Source organism: Eufriesea mexicana, unplaced genomic scaffold (assembly GCF_001483705.2).
Source record: "Eufriesea mexicana isolate 0111107269 unplaced genomic scaffold, ASM148370v2 scaffold1801, whole genome shotgun sequence".
NCBI classification, from domain to species: domain Eukaryota; kingdom Metazoa; phylum Arthropoda; class Insecta; order Hymenoptera; family Apidae; genus Eufriesea; species Eufriesea mexicana.
This window is the reverse complement of record NW_016909918.1, coordinates 1,228,892-1,249,260: the sequence shown is the minus strand read 5'-3', so window position 1 is coordinate 1,249,260 and position 20,369 is coordinate 1,228,892. Positions and strand designations below refer to the sequence as shown.

Genomic DNA, 20,369 nt, shown 5'->3' with positions numbered 1-20,369 from the left:
TTGCTCACATTGTTCACTCTTTGATAGTTCTTATGACGACTGTCTTCTTCTAAACATCATTCACGTTAGACGGAACTCGCACATATTATGTTTACATTGTAGATTATACAATTATAAGCAAGTCTTACTCATCCAACGACACTCGTGCAAACAACTTCGTCTGACTTCTCGCTGTCAAGCTCGACGCAACACTCTCTTCTCGAGAGGATCGTCCCTCGCTCTTCCTAATTTTTGTTAATTTTTAAAACTGCCTTCACCCCTTCGGTAAAAATAAACGAAAATATTGAGGATTCATAGCTGGATTCTTGTTCACTTGCCCAGTCACGTTGACAAGCAATAATTTTACACGCGTTTCTCTTTTACGACCCTTTTTCACTCGAAGTCCTCAAACCTACGACACTGCAGTTACTAGGAGACGATTTAAATAAATAGAGAAGCGCGTGTAAAATTATTGCTTGTCAACGTGACTCGGGTGATTTTTTGGGATACCACGATTTATACTATCTCCGAAGAAGGAGACGGGAACAGTATGCAGCACATCGTCTTGAGTGGAAGACGTTCGCGACCTCGATAATTGACGCAGTGAGAAAAGTGTTTCTTTGTTCCTAAGTTCAAAGTGGTTTGACGCCTATAAACGACGAAATTAAGGCATGTTTCCAATTCGGCCAACGAAATATTCAGGTTTTTCCTTTTTTAATAATCGATTTTACGAGTGTTAGAAAATGAAACGATATCGAGTACGAAATAAAATAATCAATTTTCATAAATTGACGAGTATTGCCAGTTGCTGAAAATTGTTTAAGCATAAATGATACGTAGTAATATGGGAATGCAAGTTTTTGAATTATTCTTTCCAATTTTTCATCCTTGTGTACTTACTGTTATAATTTATAATGATAATAATGCATCATAATTTTATCCAATTTGCATTTCTTATTAATAAATAGTATAATCTTAATTGTTTTATTATTTAATTGTTATAATTAATTATTTTACGAGGAGGAAATATAAATTATACTTAAATATAAATTACATATGTAAAATATATTCTAATATTGCAATATTCCAATTTTAAAACAAAAGTCTCTTTGAAGTCTCGTTAAGAAGTCTACAAATGGCAATGCACGTGAAGAATAAACATAGTCGTAGTCACATGGTCATATCAAATTATGCAACACTTTAAAGTAACTGTCAGTACAATTACAGCAATGCATTTGTTACAAAACGAATAGGCTTACAATCGAATTTACGATATATTTTTCGATATTAATTTCTATTTATTCATATAAGTATAAAAGTAAGCGATTCAGTGTATCAAGTTCAACAATCTTAAAATTTTCGCAGAAATATGAGGTAGCAAGCAGAAATTAAGACTGTTATGAATTTGAATGTAATCATACTCGATGTAGTATTGTGCATCTGGATGTAACATGTTCCCTGTGTTGTTTTCATGCATTTTCTTAACAAATTACATACACGTTGTAACTTATTATTCATTCTCTGTGGGTGTTAATGGTTGTGGCCTTCGTAGCCTCGATCAATTAGTACATTGTTGAAGAAAATGCAATTACTAAGAACGGTATTGAGGTCTCTATACGATACTTGAGAGAAAGAAAAAAGAGAGAGAGAGAGATCTTAAAAGAATTTTATTGTTCTGAAATTTAAAATTCGAAATTTGAATATGCAGCGAAATGTCTTAGTCCGAATTTTTAAATAAACAACTATAATATAATAAATGAATAACTAATATAATAATATATTATAATATATATACCGTAATATAATAAAATAAATAAGAGTCGTTAGAAAATAAAACGAAAAAAATTTTAATCACTGATCGATGAGATAATTTAATGAAGGATTTTTTAAATCAAAATGTTTAATTACACGTGCTGATAAATAATGATGGATAAAATGATTAATTTCACTTTAGATAGATTAGATGTATGAACTGTGCCGATTGTGCTTTTGCATAGATTAAATTTTGTAAGTCGTGATAAATGGATAGAGGAGTTATTGATACTGCATGCCATATAAAGTTTGTTCAAAGATCAATGCTATCTGAAACAGACATCTAGGTGGTTTGATAGAAAATAGTCGATATTTCTGTAGATTTAAACTCACGAAATATTTTAATAAAGTACTCCAGCTTTATGAACAAAGTGTCACTGAAGGCTGTAAAAGAAGAGAAATTATTAACATACGTTTTTCGTAAACGAAATCTATTTAGCAATTTAGTTCAAAAAAAGAAAGTTGATTTCGTTAACTTATTGATTCATTCTGAATTATACGTTACACAAAAATTTTTTGTTGTACTAACAATACAGGAAGACTTGGAGCAAAGTACAATATTTGAGATTCAATAAGACATAAAAAGTGACAAAAGTGTCAATGTAAATTGAAATAAATAAATTTCAAAATTATAGATAGAAACTCCAAAAATATTACTTCATCAAGTTAATTAATAATATAATAATTTATAATAATAATAAAGAATAAGAATTGAGTAAATCAATAATTGACAATAATAATAAACAATAATTGAATGGTTTACAATAATAATAATAATTTAATAATTTAACGTTAAGGTTATTGAATTATATATATAATTACAATCTAATAATGCAAATTATTAATTTAATTCATCAAGATTCATTTTCATCTTGATCTACGTGTTAGGATAGTTCCCATATAGCAGAACTATTAACATATTATCTTATAGGATTTAGTAGCCAAGGCAAGTGAACTATGCAGTTCTAATATATCAATGAAATATGTATTTTCTCATAACTATGATATTCTAATTCCAATTGTATAAATAAAACAGCACAGTCTATTATTCTCGATTCGCTGATAGCAAATTGCAACTGCATTTCTTTAATCATATATTTTTATACACAAATTCCTCCTCTATTTATTTCTATATTATGTATTTCATCATCGATCATTCTTAAAACAGATTTAATATTCGCGGTATAATCTCAAGTACTCTCTCGATTCAAATAATTTTTTACGTCTCTAATTATTAATAAACCAACCATTTTTATTCGTCATGTTTTGCATCTTTTCTTCTTCTCTCCGAGTTTAATGTCGCACCGACAGCATAATTTAGTTTCTAGATTTCCAGACTTGGTAGAACAGTTTGATATCTTTAGTTTCTTAGTTTCCAGATTTGATAGAACAGTTTGGTCTCTTTTCAATATGCAGAATATTTTTGTCTTGTTTTTTTGTTGCTAGAGTCCCATTTGAAGTTTATATTTCTATCTTTATATTTCGTAGTTTCTGCATTCATAGAGTAGATAATGTGTTGATAATAGTGCTTGCAATAATCGCAGATTGATGGTGTCGAATTCTTCAGCAAGTATTCGTGGGTAATTTTTGAGTGTCCAATTCTCAGTCTTGTAGTGTCTTTTCTGTTCATGTTCCAGGAATATCTTATTTGCTGATAGAAATTTTCGCACTTTATGGTACACATGAACTGGCTATCAAAATTCTGTGCCATACCCAAAAATATGTTATTTCTTTTTTTTATTTTTGGGCAAACGATGACGAATGAAGAATGACGAACTTCATCGAAAATAGCTTTATTTTACTGTGGTGTAAACAAATAAATATAATAATACCAAGATAAATAAATAATAATATCGTTTGTTTTGAATTCTTGACTTACAATTAGACTACTTTTAAAATCCCTGGGACATTTAAATAATCAATTATTTGTATAATCAAAATTCGCATAATCAACGCGTTGCAATGTACAAGGGACCAATGTTCTACTGTGTTAGTAGCTACTGTTTAATTCCAAATTATTTCATATTTTACAGAAAATTAGTACTCACTATTGCATCATTCACGAAGATTGAAAAAGATGACATGTTTGGAAATTGTCTGTGGAATTATAGTAGCGCTCATCGCGTTCTACTATTATTTAACGGTTAATAACAATTTCTGGAAGAATCGTGGAGTACCAGGACCAGAACCAATGGTTGGATTTGGCAATGTCCAGAAGCTGACGCTTGGAAAAGAATCGTTACCAGATTTCTTAACGAGGTTATATTCTGAATATAAAGCTGAACGTATATTCGGGATATTTCTCAGAAGAAAGCCTGTATTAATTGTCCAAGATCCTGAGCTAATAAAAGATGTCTTGATCAAAGACTTCTCCAAATTCACGAATCGAGGGTTCTTAGTAAGTAATCCGGTAAGTATCACTGTAATAAACATGAAACAGTTATTTTGCATATTTTTATTAATTTCTCGTGTATTATATTGATACATTTCCGTTAATATTTTAAATGAAATATAATATTAATGTTTAGAGATTTCAAAAAACCTTGTGTTAGATATTAATATATATATATTAATATCGTGTAATTTTAGTTTTATCAAAGTGGAGTATGAAAATACTGACTTTTATTCTTAACGAATTCAAAGAAGAAGAAAAAAGAAAAGAACGAAGTGTATGAATAAAATAAAATAAAATAAAATAATAAAAATAAATAAAATAATAAAGACAAAGTAAAATAAAATAAAATATAATTAGCATTTGCAAAGTTCCAAGCATACTGGAATACCCGAATTCTACATTTCTATTAATATTAATCTATTAATTATTAATATACTGAATAATATACTTAATCTATTAATATACTGAATGACAGATTAATACATTTCTATTAAATCAAGCTTTAATTTATATAACCCAACATCGAAGAAATACAATATAGAACCTTCGATTCTATCTCTAAATAGAACTGCAAAGAATTAAATTTTAACTTAATATAACCTAAAGCATGTTACAAATTATATTACATAACACAACTTATAAAAAAAAAATTCGCTATAAAAATAGTATAATATATATTTTCAAATTATTTTTCAACGAGCACAGGCAGTTCCACTCTCCAACCACCTGTTCGCCCTGGAGGCCAGAAGATGGCGTCCACTGAGGACCCAACTCTCTCCTGTCTTCACCTCTGGCAAGCTGAAAGGAACCTTCTCCCTGATCCTAGAATGTTCCAATCATTTAGAGAAGTACTTAGACCATCTGGTGGAAGAAGGAGAGCCTATCGACGTGAGGGACGTTTCCGCCAAGTTCAGCACCGACGTGATCGGTAGCTGTGCCTTTGGCATCGAGATGAACTCATTATCGGACCAAGAGAGCATATTCCGTCGAGCTGGCAAGAAAATCTTCGCCACCAATTTCCTCAATGTATTACGCATTAAATTGCAACTGATAACGCCAACATTGTATGCTTGGATCTCGCGAATTCTGCCTACACCCGAGGAAATAGAATTGATCATAAGGATCACTAAAGAGACGTTAGAATACAGAGAAAAGAACAGCATCGTTAGGCCGGATTTTATGAATACACTTCTGGACCTCAAGCGACATCCAGAAAAGGTCGCAGATATCGGTTAGTATATTATGTATATATAATAAGTATATGAATAAGTATATATGTAGAGTCACACAGTTTCTACTACGCTGAAGAGTACTTCGGCTCAAAATTTCGCTGGATTCTAATTAACTCGATCTCAACTATAACTAACTCTATCTCTTGAACTCTTAACCACTTGCCCCAGCAAGAAATTCACAGACGCGTGTGCCAGAACGGTCCAGTGTTTCTGTGACAATTGCCTGACGACGTGTATACCACGTCGTTGGCGATTCTGCGACAAAAGCATTACGACGTGCGTGGCACGTCTTTCTAACGCAAATGGTTAAAAACAACAACTACAAGAACTCTTGACACGTTAAGTGCCCAGTCCGTTTTGCTTGCCGTTCCGTTCAGGCCCAGACTCGGCCGTCAAGTGGTTCATAAAACTCGGAGATACTATACCAATTATTATAACAGAAATTTCCAAACGTTAGGTCCAAAGATGGCGAAGAATTTAACACCAAAAGTTAGCACCTTTTGGTCCCAGTCTGGGCCGTTCCTGGGGACCGGCCGGGCCCGAACGGGAAGTCTAGCGCCGGCCTCTGGGGAACAATTGCCTCCACGCCAAGATTAGGGGTGCAGGAGACTCCTTCCGGGTTAGACCCTCCAAAGGGTTACCCTCTTAAGACAGGTTACCCTCGCGAGGGCCCTACCCGCGAGGTGACCGCGGACTCGTCATCCTTAGTTTACGATGGGCCGCCTCACGTGACCTGGCCCCGATCTCTTACGTCCCATCTGGTAGCCAGATCCTAACGGGTGTTCTAGATCGGGCGAAGTGTTCCTGTAGAGAACCATCGTACCCTAATAAAACTGAAAAATATCCTACATATAATTGTCTTCGCAAAATGGCATTTGGATGCATGACCATACCAATATTATCGCAATTCTGATTCCATATAGAATTTCCTTTAGAAATTTTAAACATGCTCTTTACCCTCCGAGCTTATGAAAATCTGTGTATATTCGAATTTATTAAAATATCACGTTTTTTATCGTTTTTTTGTCATTTCGATCACAATACGTTATTGATCATCAGAATTACTTAGTAAATCGATAATAATCGATAATAAAAAGATTCGAGATTTTTCATAAAATAATTCAGTGCTTGAGAGGTCAAGCCGCGTGTGCGTTAGCCTTAACCCTTTCGTTAGTACGAAACGGGTGACTATAGTCTTCTTAACCACTTGCCCCAGCAAGAAATTCACAGACGCGTGTGCCAGAACGGTCCAGTGTTTCTGTGACAATTGCCTGACGACGTGTATACCACGTCGTTGGCGATTCTGCGACAAAAGCATTACGACGTGCGTGGCACGTCTTTCTAACGCAAATGGTTAAAAACAACAACTACAAGAACTCTTGACACGTTAAGTGCCCAGTCCGTTTTGCTTGCCGTTCCGTTCAGGCCCAGACTCGGCCGTCAAGTGGTTCATAAAACTCGGAGATACTATACCAATTATTATAACAGAAATTTCCAAACGTTAGGTCCAAAGATGGCGAAGAATTTAACACCAAAAGTTAGCACCTTTTGGTCCCAGTCTGGGCCGTTCCTGGGGACCGGCCGGGCCCGAACGGGAAGTCTAGCGCCGGCCTCTGGGGAACAATTGCCTCCACGCCAAGATTAGGGGTGCAGGAGACTCCTTCCGGGTTAGACCCTCCAAAGGGTTACCCTCTTAAGACAGGTTACCCTCGCGAGGGCCCTACCCGCGAGGTGACCGCGGACTCGTCATCCTTAGTTTACGATGGGCCGCCTCACGTGACCTGGCCCCGATCTCTTACGTCCCATCTGGTAGCCAGATCCTAACGGGTGTTCTAGATCGGGCGAAGTGTTCCTGTAGAGAACCATCGTACCCTAATAAAACTGAAAAATATCCTACATATAATTGTCTTCGCAAAATGGCATTTGGATGCATGACCATACCAATATTATCGCAATTCTGATTCCATATAGAATTTCCTTTAGAAATTTTAAACATGCTCTTTACCCTCCGAGCTTATGAAAATCTGTGTATATTCGAATTTATTAAAATATCACGTTTTTTATCGTTTTTTTGTCATTTCGATCACAATACGTTATTGATCATCAGAATTACTTAGTAAATCGATAATAATCGATAATAAAAAGATTCGAGATTTTTCATAAAATAATTCAGTGCTTGAGAGGTCAAGCCGCGTGTGCGTTAGCCTTAACCCTTTCGTTAGTACGAAACGGGTGACTATAGTCTCCGGCCACAAAAATTGAGCCTAAAATTAAGACAAGTGCTCCTGTTTCGTTTAGCTCTCTTCGCAAAGAATTGCAAGCGCTATTGCGATGATCGGTCTTTCTTTTTCTTTTTCTTTCTTTTCAAAAGGCTTAGCCTCAAATGCTAAAGACTGCGCACGCGTAATGTTTTTATCTTTGATGCAACGCTTCGTTCTATGGAAGGGACTCCGCGGCACCGGCCACCATACCGAAAGGGATAATCTTTCCATTGAGACCATGAAATTTTTCGAAATATAAAACATTCAGGCATTGTTCGTGTGACATTTATCTCTGCTTACAGAATTATCGGACGAGTTACTGGCTTCGCAAGCATTTATTTTCTTCGCCGCTGGCTTCGAGACCTCCTCGACGACGATCAGCAACGCTCTCTACGAATTAGCTTTGAATCATGATATCCAGGACAAGTTACGAGAAGAAATCAAGGAATTCGAGGAGAGAAATGGCGGAGAATGGAGATACGAGACTATAAAGGAAATGCTATACTTGGATAAAGTATTCCGAGGTGGATATTACTACGTTTCGTTATATAGAATCTTCCATCGGACTTATACAGGGTGTGCCAATAACACTTCCACTTGCACTTCGAAAAACGAACTGCACCATTTCTATTTGGTGGCAATAGAGTATACTAATTGTGATATTCGCGTAAATTACTGTCACACCTGTTTGATTAACCCATTTGCATCATGGCTCTACTTAAGGTGCCGTGTTCAGGCATCAGCGACGTTCAACTGACGACTAGCCCGTATCATCGAGCGCGTATCAGCACCTACTCATAATGGCAGTTAAAAGGTTTTTCATCACAAAAGGGATGAAACGTGATCTATGGCATATGAAGAATATTCAGCAATTGGTAATGGAAAAAGTCAATTTGCGGATTATTCCGCGCTCGGTGATAGGCGACAGTCGTAGTTCGCGGAATATTCCGCGCTCGGTGATAGACGACAGTCGTGGCTCGCGGAATATTCCGCGCTTGGACGCAAATGGGTTAACAAAGAGAAATTCATGTTACAATCCTGGTCTACATTTCCGTGTTCTTCGTATTAATCTCTGTTTCCATTCCATTTGCAGAGACCCTAAGGAAGTATCCAGCTCTGCCTTTCTTGAGCAGGGAGTTAGTCGACAGTTACACATTCCAGGACAGCAAAGCGACCCTTCCCAAGGGCACAGTAGTCTGGATACCTGTCTTCCCTATCCACAGGGATCCAAGTATCTATCCTGACCCAGAAAAGTTTGACCCTGAGAGATTTTCAGAGGACTCGGTTAAACAGAGGCATCCTATGCACTACTTACCTTTTGGACATGGACCTAGAAATTGTATTGGTAAGTATAGTGTGTGTGTGTCTGTGTGTGAGGGAGAGAATGATAATGCGTTACGCAGAAAGCCCTGCTTAACATTTTTTATGTTTCTTTTGACAAAAATCTAACCAAAAGATAAGCGTATTTTAATTGACTACAAATTATAGTAAAAATAATTTAAAAATAAAATTCTGTTGGATAAAAAGGCCTGTTACGAGATATAGTATTGTAGAGCAAGAAATATTCAATGGTGTGTGAAAAATGGAGACCTTGGGGAAATTTGTTTTGAAATATTTTATGGTAATTTGTAGTCTATTGGAAATTCATTAATTTTTGTGAAAATATTTCTTTTCTGGTAATCTGAAGTGATAAATAAGGTGAAAGATGTTACATGGAGCACCTTTTGTATTAAGAAATGTACCCTGTAAATTGCGAAGTCATATAATTTCTAAGGAGATAGTTTATTTTTCTATTAAAACTTTAAATAATTTTGTTTCAGGTGCACGTTTCGGGATTTATCAGACGAAAATTGGGCTGATAAAAATCCTTCGTAAGAATAAGATTGATGTGTGCAGCAAAACCATGATTCCTTACAAATTTAATGCATTTGCATTTATTTTGACACCAGTAATGGGTGTGTACTTGAAGATAACCAGAATAGATTAATTAATACTGGAATTTTCTTGTTATTTTAATACAATTCATGAAAGATTGTATTAGCGCATATATGTATATATGTTTATATGGATGTATTGTAGGAATATTTATGAAAATATTTCATTTTTAAACGCTTCTTATAAGGGTACTTATAAGAAATTGTTGAGATGTGGGTATTAGAAAGTAGTGTTGGTAAATTAATAAATTAATACCATTTAGAAGGTATTTCTATGTACCTTGTGTTCTTATTTTTATATTTATGTTTAAAACAATTGTTTGGAAGAAGGTTGTACAAAATTTTGTAATTTATCTTCCATACAATTATTATAATTAACGAATAATATTATTCCTAGTACTTAATAAATATTTTTCACTTAACATCAACAAAATTACTTTATTTTTACTACTTATATAGGAAGTATAGGGAATTAAATTTATAACTATTAGCTATATGAAATATGATTATTTTTCAAATTATAGTTTGGTACCTAAAGTAAATTCTAGCAATATTAGTTTATTAAAATTATTTATTAAATTCCATTTATGTGTAATGGGGCACCCTACTGATAATGCAGTGTACCCCATGCAACTAGACCACGGAACAATTTTAAAATTAATAATCAGAAAAAGAAGCCATTGTCATACCTTAAGACAGAAGGTAGAAGAAAAATTTTATTATGCAAAATGTTTTATGAAATGTTTTAAAAACTTATCATGATGTATATCTTCATTCACTCTTCTTACTATTTATGCTATAAAAAGTAGCACAAATAGTATAAATTAGCATAAATAGTAAAAATTTAATATAAAATAGCAAATATTACTTTTTGTAATAGTATAAATAAATATTGCTATAAATTTAGTATAAATATTGCTTTAATTCTTGCGCTTTTATGTCCGAGTCAGTATTTATTTAACGTGTATTCAATTCTCCTATTTCACGGACTTTTAATATCTAGGAAAAATTGTGAAAACTTGATGCAAATGATGAATTTTGTAAATCTGTATTTATTGAAGAAGTCTGTGAATAATAGATCTTCGAAAATCAAATTATTGATATAAATTGTTAGTAAAATATCTGAGAGATATACTCTCAAGGAAAATACCTATTTTTGACTTAAATATAGTGCAGGTTTCTGAGTCTTGATATTATAGACAATGACTATAAATTTCTGGTTTTTGATTTCTATTTTTCTTGGACAATATACTTTTTATGCAATATACTTCATTATATACTTTATTATATAATATACTTCATTATATACAATATCATACAATACACTTTGTTACACAATATACTTCATTATATACTGTATTATACAATATACTTCATTATATACTGTATTATACAATATACTTCATTATATACTTTATTATACAATATATTTCATTATATACTTTATCATACAAAATGCTTTATTATATACTTTATTATACAATATATTTCATTATATACTTTATCATACAATATGCTTTATTATACACTTTATCATACAATATACTTCATTATATACTTTATTATACAATGTACTTCATTATTCATTATTAGATAAAGGCTATTTAGGACTTGGAAAGTGGTTTGTAGACTGATAAAGCGACACATTTAATATCCGGGATTAAACATATACCTCATTGAATTGAAATTCAGTTTCTCCAAAATGTCTGTATTTATAATTCATGTATATTAATTGAACATAGCTTGAAAATATACGCAGACTCGTGGCTCGCCTATTTCCTGCTGTTCTACTATCGCAATGACTGACATTTCACTGTGATAATTAGGGTTAATAATCCATGTTGATAACAGTAGATCGTTCCCCAAACAAAGTATCAGCAGTGATATATAAAACTATGTTTTCGTGTCACACCTTCATTTTCGAGATGTTTAAAGTTCTAAACATTGATCCTTTATAATAATATTTATTATAATATTAATAGAATTTTCTTGAAGACATGGAATTTATTTTTATTTACTTCCTCTTAATAAATACGTAAATTCCAACCCAATTAATGAATGAACGAGAATTCGTGGAAATGATGTCAAATCAATCTTGTCTTTATGATTATAATTTTATCACTAGACATCAAATTATGATTTAGATATTATCGATACCATGTATGTGCGTCAAATGTCGTCATATCCACCTAAATACTCTCCCTCCTTCTCTCTTCACATATTATATCTCATCTTATCTTCATTTCGGATCGAAAATCGTATTTTATTGGCAACAGAGAGTTATTCCAAACTCGGTAAGATCAAAAAGGAAAACCTTCAAAACAAGATTTGATCATTTTTAATTTACCGTGTTTGAAATAATTACCACTTGTGCTGATTAATCAGCAGATTCTACGTTATTAGGCTGTGATTTATATTGTAAAGCAGGAGAAACAGCAGTGAGTGCTATGATGTGTGTCTAGGGAAACAGTTCTCGCCTGCATTCAAGCAGTTTGTTGTTACACAAGAGGAAGGAAAAGATTTTGCTGCAATTCAGGTACCAAACCTTATTTTTGAGAACAAGTTTGGAATCGAAATTACAATTATGAAATATATTACACATATAATATTTCCAATTATATATTATATATAATAGGTGTTAATAATATATTATAATAATATAGTATATATTATTAACATACTATTGTATTACATGTTATATGTATTATTGAAATAAATAATAACATTAAAATATTATAAAATTATCATATATACTTGTATACAGTATACCTGTTTGTATATTTTTTTATTTTTATTAGATTATTTATTAAGAAATATTCTATATTTTTACATATGTACTTATCACTCTCTTCCAACGCAAAGAAGAATTCTATAAAATCTAGGATTCTATAAAATAAATTTCATGAAGAATTGTAAGAATGACTTTTACAATTAACAGAAAATAATGATAATAATAGTACGCGATAATGAGTGAAAATAATAATGAATAATAATAAATAATAAATAAACAAATAATTATAAATTACAATACACATTGGTGATGAATGAAAATAATAATAAGCAACAGTGTTGATTAAATAATAATGTTAAATATACTATAGTGCATAATAACGAATAAATAATTATTAGTAAATAAATAATACACGTAAATAATAAGAAAATACACACTGAATGGAGTACGATAATGAAGTAAAAAATTCACGAATTGTTTATATTTTCCAGTTGTTCATTCATCGAATCGATAAGAGACGCCGATAATTCGACAAAATGATCTGGACTATCATAGCTGTGCTCGTCGCACTGTATTACTATTTTACGGCGTACTTTAACTTTTGGAAAAATCGCTCGATTTCGGGGCCAAAACCTGTGCCAATATTTGGGAACATGTTCTCGGTAATCACTTGCAGAGAATCGCTCAGGAATTTTATACAGGAGCTGTATGTTCGATACAAAAACGAGCCTATGTACGGAATATTCGTGCGAAGAAAGCCTGTACTCGTTGTCCAGGATCCTGAGATCATTAAGGATGTCCTCATCAAGGATTTCCCCAAATTTGCGAATCGTGGATTTTTGATGCATGACATAGTAAGTGGACATTCGTTTTTCACATTCGATGTAGGAGATTGAATATCTCTTAGTAAGTAAGCACAGAAATTCATTCACAGTTTCAACGTACAGTCCAGAGAAAATATTCAATACATACGAATAATTTATTATTGGTATTATTTTACAATACAAATATTATTACAAAATTATATCATAAATTAAATTCATTCATTCAGTTCTAACGTACAGTTCAGAGAAAATATTCAATATGTACGAATAATTTACTACTGGTATTATTTTACAATATAAATTTCAGTTGTATCGATCGCAAAATAAAAGCTCGATATAACGTAAATACGAGGAACTAAAATAGATTATCGCAAAATTATTATTACAAAATTATATCACAAATTAAATTAATTTAAAATTATATTATATTATGTAGAAATTCGTCACTCGTAGAAATCGAAATATTTTCAAATCCGGACTGTTTGCTTTTTTGATTTGTATAATGTAAAAGGTATTCCTGATAATAAGAATTTTGGAGCTTCTATTGTACGAAAATAGCAATATTTCGAAAACAGAAATTGAGAGGATTACAAAGGCTTATGGGATTATATTTTAACATAAAATGTAAAAAATAAGTTGAAAAAGAAAAAGTGGAAGGGAGTTATCATTCTTCTCTGAGTCTTTCTAATTTAGACTTTAGAATTGTTGAGTTGGGGGTGGGGAGGGGAATCACATAGAATAAAGATAGATATGCTTTCACAGATCACTAATGATTAATTAATAACATATTTCAAAGATAACGAATATGCTAAGACCAATTCTACTCGTTAACATTATCTCTCAAACACTCTTTGACACATTGCCACGTTGGCAACTCACTGACTTCTCACAATTCTCTGATACTCTCAATCTCACATGAACTCACTTGTTCTTCGACTTCCTCTACTGACTCCACTACTACTCGCCTTCACCCTTGCACCCTTATTTTAACATTTCATTCTGTCTTCTTCTTTTTCTTCAATCACATTTTCTTCTTCAATCACGCATTTTCCACGCAACCTCGATGGACCAGGTACTTCGAACACTCAGATCGTATTCTTAAACTTTCGACTCTGTCATAAATATAAATATCCCTTACAATTGATTCTCTAGAACACTCGTTCCATTCCTATAGAATTTAATATCTGTTATCATAGATGACTTGTACTTTTAGTATTGACTATACTTATCCAGACATTTATCTAATTAATAGAAAATTCCTTGTATCTTTACTTACGTCTTGTTTACATCTGCCTTTTATCTTCTAAAATTCCATTGCAATTATTCTCACAGGCAGAAATAAAATTTTCGAAAACAACATTTCTATTTATTCAACTATCGTGTGGTACATAGAAACAAGAAGCATCGTCAGTAATGCTAGATAATGAATTTTAAGCTTTGCACTCAAGAAGTGAGTTTCAGTCACCACTTCATAAAATTTGGAAGATCGATATTAATTAATATATCAAATTTAATGTAATGTAACAGTATGCGAGGTATCGAAATCAAATAATTCTACAATTCTGTTATTATTCAATCCTTTATTTAATGCTCGAAAAAGTATCGTCAGTTTTTTAGTAGAGAACCTTTGAATTTCTGCTCCTCTCTGGCCAAAAAATCGTCGAGTGCAAAGGGTTAATATCTACCTTTAATCTTCTATAATTCCATTGCAATTATTCTCATAAGGAGAAGCAACATTTTTAAAAATAATATTTCAGTTTCTGCAACTATCGTGTTATACATAGAAACAAGGGAGTATCGTGTGTGATGCTAGATAATAAATTTTAGTATCTGTCTTTTATCTTCTACAATTTTATTGCAATTACTCTCACAGGCAGAAATAAAATTTTCGAAAACAATATTTCAATTTGTTCAACTATCTTGTGATACATAGGAACAAGGTAGTATCGTCTGAAATGCTAGATAATTTATTTTAAAGCCTTTTGCTCGATATCTATGAGTCACATCGAAGCCACTCTCAAGTACCTGTTTCCTCTGAAAGCGAGAAGACGAGTCTACATTTGATCAATGCCTGTCTTCCGTATTCCATAAATTTTCTGCAACCTTCTACAGTTATCATGAATTTTCATATAGAAAATAAATAACGTCGTCTACGATGATTAACGATAAACTCTAAAGTCTACATTTGCTCGATACTTACAGGCAGAGCCGCTCTCCCAGCACATCTTCTCTCTGGAAGCAAAAAGGTGGCGGCCATTAAGGACCCATCTGTCACCTGTATTCACATCGGCCAAACTCAAAGGAATGTTCTCCCTTATTCTTGAATGTTCCAACCACCTCGAGTCCTACTTGGACACGTTGGTGACGAAAGGAGAAATTGTGGAGATACGAGAGGTGGCCGCCAAGTTCACCACAAATGTGATAGGCAGCTGTGCCTTTGGCATCGACATGAACTCGTTGACGGAGGAGGAGAGCCAGTTCCGTCGAATAGGCAAAGATATATTTCATGTCCGTGGGATGAGGCTGCTGAGGCTTAGGTTCAAGGAATGCATGGGTGATCTGTACAATTTCCTCGGTTATTTCCTTCCCTACGATAAAGTGACTGTGTTCCTCAAGAAGCTCACTGTCGACACGTTGAAGTACAGGCAGGAGCATAATGTTGTCAGACACGACTTCATGAACACGCTTCTGGAACTACGAAATCATCCTGAGAAACTCAAAGAAATTGGTATGTTCGTGCGACAAGTTCTTTCTTTTATCAGTGTCGTATTTATACCTTTGGGTGCCCTGGGTTGGGTATAATCTTGTAGCGATCAACGTTCACATCCTCACTGCAAGATGGAAAATGGGGTTTGAGGTTCCTCGCAAGTCCTCGGTGAATACTCGACCCTCGTAAATACAAATTTCTATGCTACCTGAGTATCCCCCGTCTATAACTGGGCCCATTAGCAGGTCCAGGATGAAACGCATTCCTTCCTTGCGTCCTTCTACCTGCTACCTATCATAGCATGACCGCCGTATGTATATACCAACCGGCAGTACCGTAGCAAGCATAGCAAGATATAAACGAATCCCCGTGGAAAACCCCCATAATCTCTTTATGAGATGTCAAGAAAATTCATGCTTAATTGATCTTTTATCCTTTAAATATATTGTTCTTCATTTTCATGCTTTTATCCTTTAAATTTATTGTTTTTCATTTTCATGTTTTTATTCTTTAAATTTATTAAAAATAGAAGTCGTTCTTCTAAAATTTTTTAGATTTTAATAAAAGTACAGTAACAATGTTAGCATGCATTGAAATTCAATATAGGGTTTCTTTTAGCTTTTTGGATTACAGAAATTCTTGGTTGAACTATTGTAAATTTATCCTCGTTTGCTTTCATTGTCAGTGGTCTCTTGTCTCTACATCACTAATTTAATAATTAAAAATAAATATTTCATTTTGCACTCATAGCTAGGGGTTTTCTCTACCCTTGTTTTTCAGGAGAAAGGTTTTGAAATGTGGCCCCATAGAAAGTGAGATGATAGCTTGTGCCTAAAGCCTTCAATTTAAAATACAAATGAGTCACTTTAGGTTACAGATGTAATTTTGTGTATATAGAATAAGTTCTTTGTATTGTTACAGTATTTATTATATTATTCTTTTTTCAGAATTAAGTGACAATTTTCTCGCTGCACAAGCATTCCTCTTCTTCGCTGCTGGTTTCGAAACTTCCTCGACGACTATGACCAATGCTCTGTATGAATTAGCACTAAATCAAGACGTTCAGGACAAACTGAGAGAAGAACTAATAGAATTCAGTGCGAAGAATGACGGAGAATGGAGCTACGAAACCATTAAGGAAATGACATATTTGGACAAAGTATTTAAAGGTACATAAGTGTAAAATTATATTCTGCGATGTGTATTTTATATAGGATATTCGCGATAATTTGAATCAGCATTTTTCTTAGCGATAAATGAGACGCTCACTGCACAAATCGATTAACTCCACTTTTTGAAAAATCTTAAATATAAAAAGTTATGACTATACCGAGTGTTTTGACACTTAAATTTAAGATTTTCCAAAAAGTGGAGTTAATCCATTTGTGCAATGAACGGCTCGAATGTCAGAGAAGAATGGAAGAGGAAAAATTTGTAGCATAATTCATTGGTAATATATCAGGGTATTTTGATTTTCTTATATTTGCAATATTCTTCGTGGAACAAAAATGACGTTCAGATTTTTAAATGAAATATCACATAATGTTTCATGTTGTGTGACTTTAACGTCACACTAAGTCAGAAATAGAAGGAATAAACATTTCGTAATATTGTACTTACTAGTATGTCGAATAGAATGTATTCAAGGTTTTCTAATCTTCCAATTCGTTTAACAAATTTTCTGCAATTTTGTCGACAATAATTAGTGTTCACTCGAAAATTGAATAATTTTAATTTTGATCTTATGACGGTCTTCAAAAGTTTTGTAAAAATTACCTTTCATTGTTTTAATTCAAACCCATATTTTATATGTATATATTCTTGTAGCTTATTGTATATATGTATTCATATTTTGTTATTTATATTTTGTTATTTAATATTAAAAGTCTTAATCTGAAACGTTTTGAAATCAAATGGAATTTATTTGTTATCTCAACAAGTTTCTGATATATTTACCTTTCATTCTGTTTACAGAGACATTAAGAAAGTATCCAGTCTCAGTACTCCTACTCAGAGAAACGACAGAAAATTACATCTTCAGGGACATGAAAGTGTCGATACCGAAAGGACAGAAAGTATGGATCCCCATGTTTTCCATCCACAGAGATCCAAATATCTATCCAGAGCCGGAAAAATTCGATCCTGAGAGATTCTCAGAAGAAGCAGTGGAGGCCAGACATCCTATGCACTATCTACCCTTTGGTCTTGGGCCAAGGAATTGCATTGGTACGAAAAGAATTAAACGATGAACTGAATTCTTATTGTCAGAGTCTCCTGAATATATCACAATATCATTATGACATTTCATAAATAATTTGAGATTTCCATTTCTCTTTATTTATTTTTGTTTCTTCGTTTGTGGAGAGTCGAATTTAAAGCTACTAAAATTAAAGTTTGTGTACCTATGAGTTAACAATGGTAAGATATTATCTTCATAGTAAAAAGAAAGAAGCAAATTTTGTTTCCAATTAGGTGAGATATGGAAGCAATTAGTGTTACTGCAAATTATTATTAACTAACTGCAATTAAATTGTTGGTGGACTTGGTCTGTGAACAATTTAATAAATAATAGAATGAAAGAAACAAACTGAATCACTTTCTATCAAAATAATGCTATTGAGATTTCCTGATTTCTTTTAATTTCATCAAATTTGTATCTTTTTTGGAGGCTTTGGAATAATTTATTTGAGCAAGTTAGAATAATTTTCTTGGTCTTCAACTGCTCAAAAAATGAAGTTTGATGAAAAATCGATTCATGTTTCATTTTAAAATTAGAAGAAAAATTTTATTGCGAGAGAATTTGGAATTTAATTTAAAGATATAATATAGATTATAATTTTTAATTGAATCATATGCTTTTTATTTTACTTCAGGTGCTTAACTACAGTCTTAACGATGTCAAATTATTTTGGAATTACTTGATATCTTTAGATTAATATATATTGGAATTCCATATTACCAGAACAGATTTTTCATGTTTATTGCAAATGAGAATATCAATTGTTTGACTTTCGTGTTATATATATTTAATATTACCTATTTCTTATGTGTTTATAAATGATATTCTTGGATATACCTTTTAAAAAGGTATTGTTCCTGTCTTCAACTATATTGTACTTGAATAGATCCTTGTAATTACTAGCTAATGTTAAAATCATAAAATCAGCAAATATAGATTTATCACGTTCTTCTCGTCTGGTATTCATATTTTATCTCTGGTCGAGTAGTCATTTACAATTTGGGATCAAATACAAACAAAAAAAGTAACCTACATTTCTTAGAAATGAGAGATTAAAATATGTTACTTGAAAAAATAAATATAAATGGTTGCCAAAGATAACCGAATATGTGTTTATTTAAATAATCAGGATTAATTTTCACAGTTATTTATTTTTAATAATATTTATTTAAAGATATTATTTATTTTACAGAATGTATTTAATGTATGTAATTATAAATTGAGTTCTATCATTTTATTTTCTCAATAATAATATTATACACACACAATAAACGTGCATTTAAATTTTAAAAAGTTTGATCAAGTTAGTTATGCAATAAATAAGATATCGGACATCACGTGTCTGGGATAAGCATGATACCTAGAAATAACGTAGAGATTTCTCAGGAATTCTACGAATTATTTTATGCTAATTACTGTATCATTACTCTACATTTTCTTTTTCATGCTCTCAAAGAGCGTCAATCTTAGACATAGATAATTAATAATGGAGTAAAACTACACAATTTTATGTACTTCGTGTAGAAATATTTGTAAAGAACATATATTTTATTCTAATAGAACTTCTACATTTTAAATTACCTTAATTATTTTATAATTATTATATAATTGTATAAATTATACAATTATTACAAATTATTTTCAGATTGAGAATTTGGTTAGTTTCTTAGTAAATATAAATTAATTTTTGTTACAACTATTTTTACTTATTTTAATTTGTATTTTATATTTTCTATTATTTTTGCACCCTTTGAGTCCCTAATGTTACTTTCTCAAATCCTACCAAAGAATAAAGAAATTCTGAATTCTCTGTTTATAAAACGTTATAATATTTTATTTTTCGTTTCAGGTGCTCGTTTTGGAACTTACCAGACGAAGATTGGATTAATCAAGATTCTACGTTCTCATAAGGTAGACGTTTGCGAAAAGACCCCAATTCCATACGAATTTTGTCCAGTAGCATTTGTCCTGGTTCCAAAAGGTGGAGTGCATTTGAAAGTAACGAAAATTGAAAATTAAAATTCGGTTAATAAATGATAGGAAGTGAATTACACGATAGATAAATAAAATTAGGGAATAGGTTGCACATCTCGTGACTTATGTTTGAACAAAATTATTTAATTTAAGTAGTGACTTTTATAACTTAAATGAGCTGAATTATTTTTTAAATTCTAGTATCGAAGTACTTGATTAGTGATTAATTTATTATTTTCTTTTTCTCGTAGATATTAAAGTAATTTAACAAATTAGCAATT

At 32.2% G+C, this 20,369-nt stretch overlaps 2 protein-coding genes across 2 annotated transcripts; both read left to right on the top strand.

The window, feature by feature from the left end:
- Positions 1-450: 450 nt before the first annotated feature.
- On the top strand, positions 451-9,666 carry LOC108549042 (probable cytochrome P450 6a14). The gene is made up of 6 exons (XM_017902251.1): positions 451-648; positions 3,825-4,201; positions 4,892-5,417; positions 7,982-8,203; positions 8,773-9,024; positions 9,500-9,666. The coding sequence occupies exons 2-6, from the start codon at positions 3,869-3,871 to the stop codon at positions 9,664-9,666; spliced, it is 1,500 nt and encodes a 499-aa protein (XP_017757740.1). The 5' UTR covers positions 451-648; positions 3,825-3,868.
- Positions 9,667-12,085: 2,419 nt separating this feature from the next.
- Positions 12,086-20,133, top strand: LOC108549058 (probable cytochrome P450 6a14). Its single transcript, XM_017902275.1, has 6 exons — positions 12,086-12,149; positions 12,836-13,198; positions 15,371-15,896; positions 16,823-17,044; positions 17,850-18,101; positions 19,964-20,133. The coding sequence occupies exons 2-6, from the start codon at positions 12,881-12,883 to the stop codon at positions 20,131-20,133; spliced, it is 1,488 nt and encodes a 495-aa protein (XP_017757764.1). The 5' UTR covers positions 12,086-12,149; positions 12,836-12,880.
- Positions 20,134-20,369: the final 236 nt, after the last annotated feature.

What these genes read in the sequence shown, in the direction of transcription:
- LOC108549042 (XM_017902251.1), top strand. Translation starts at nt 3,869, where the DNA reads ATGACATGTTTGGAAATTGTCTGTGGAATTATAGTAGCGCTCATCGCG. An exon ending in AGAAAAGGTCGCAGATATCG is followed by an intron (nt 5,418 to 7,981) that starts GTTAGTATATTA and finishes CTCTGCTTACAG; the next exon opens with AATTATCGGACGAGTTACTG. An exon ending in CTTGGATAAAGTATTCCGAG is followed by an intron (nt 8,204 to 8,772) that starts GTGGATATTACT and finishes TTCCATTTGCAG; the next exon opens with AGACCCTAAGGAAGTATCCA.
- LOC108549058 (XM_017902275.1), top strand. Translation starts at nt 12,881, where the DNA reads ATGATCTGGACTATCATAGCTGTGCTCGTCGCACTGTATTACTATTTT. An exon ending in GATTTTTGATGCATGACATA is followed by an intron (nt 13,199 to 15,370) that starts GTAAGTGGACAT and finishes CGATACTTACAG; the next exon opens with GCAGAGCCGCTCTCCCAGCA. An exon ending in TTTGGACAAAGTATTTAAAG is followed by an intron (nt 17,045 to 17,849) that starts GTACATAAGTGT and finishes TTCTGTTTACAG; the next exon opens with AGACATTAAGAAAGTATCCA.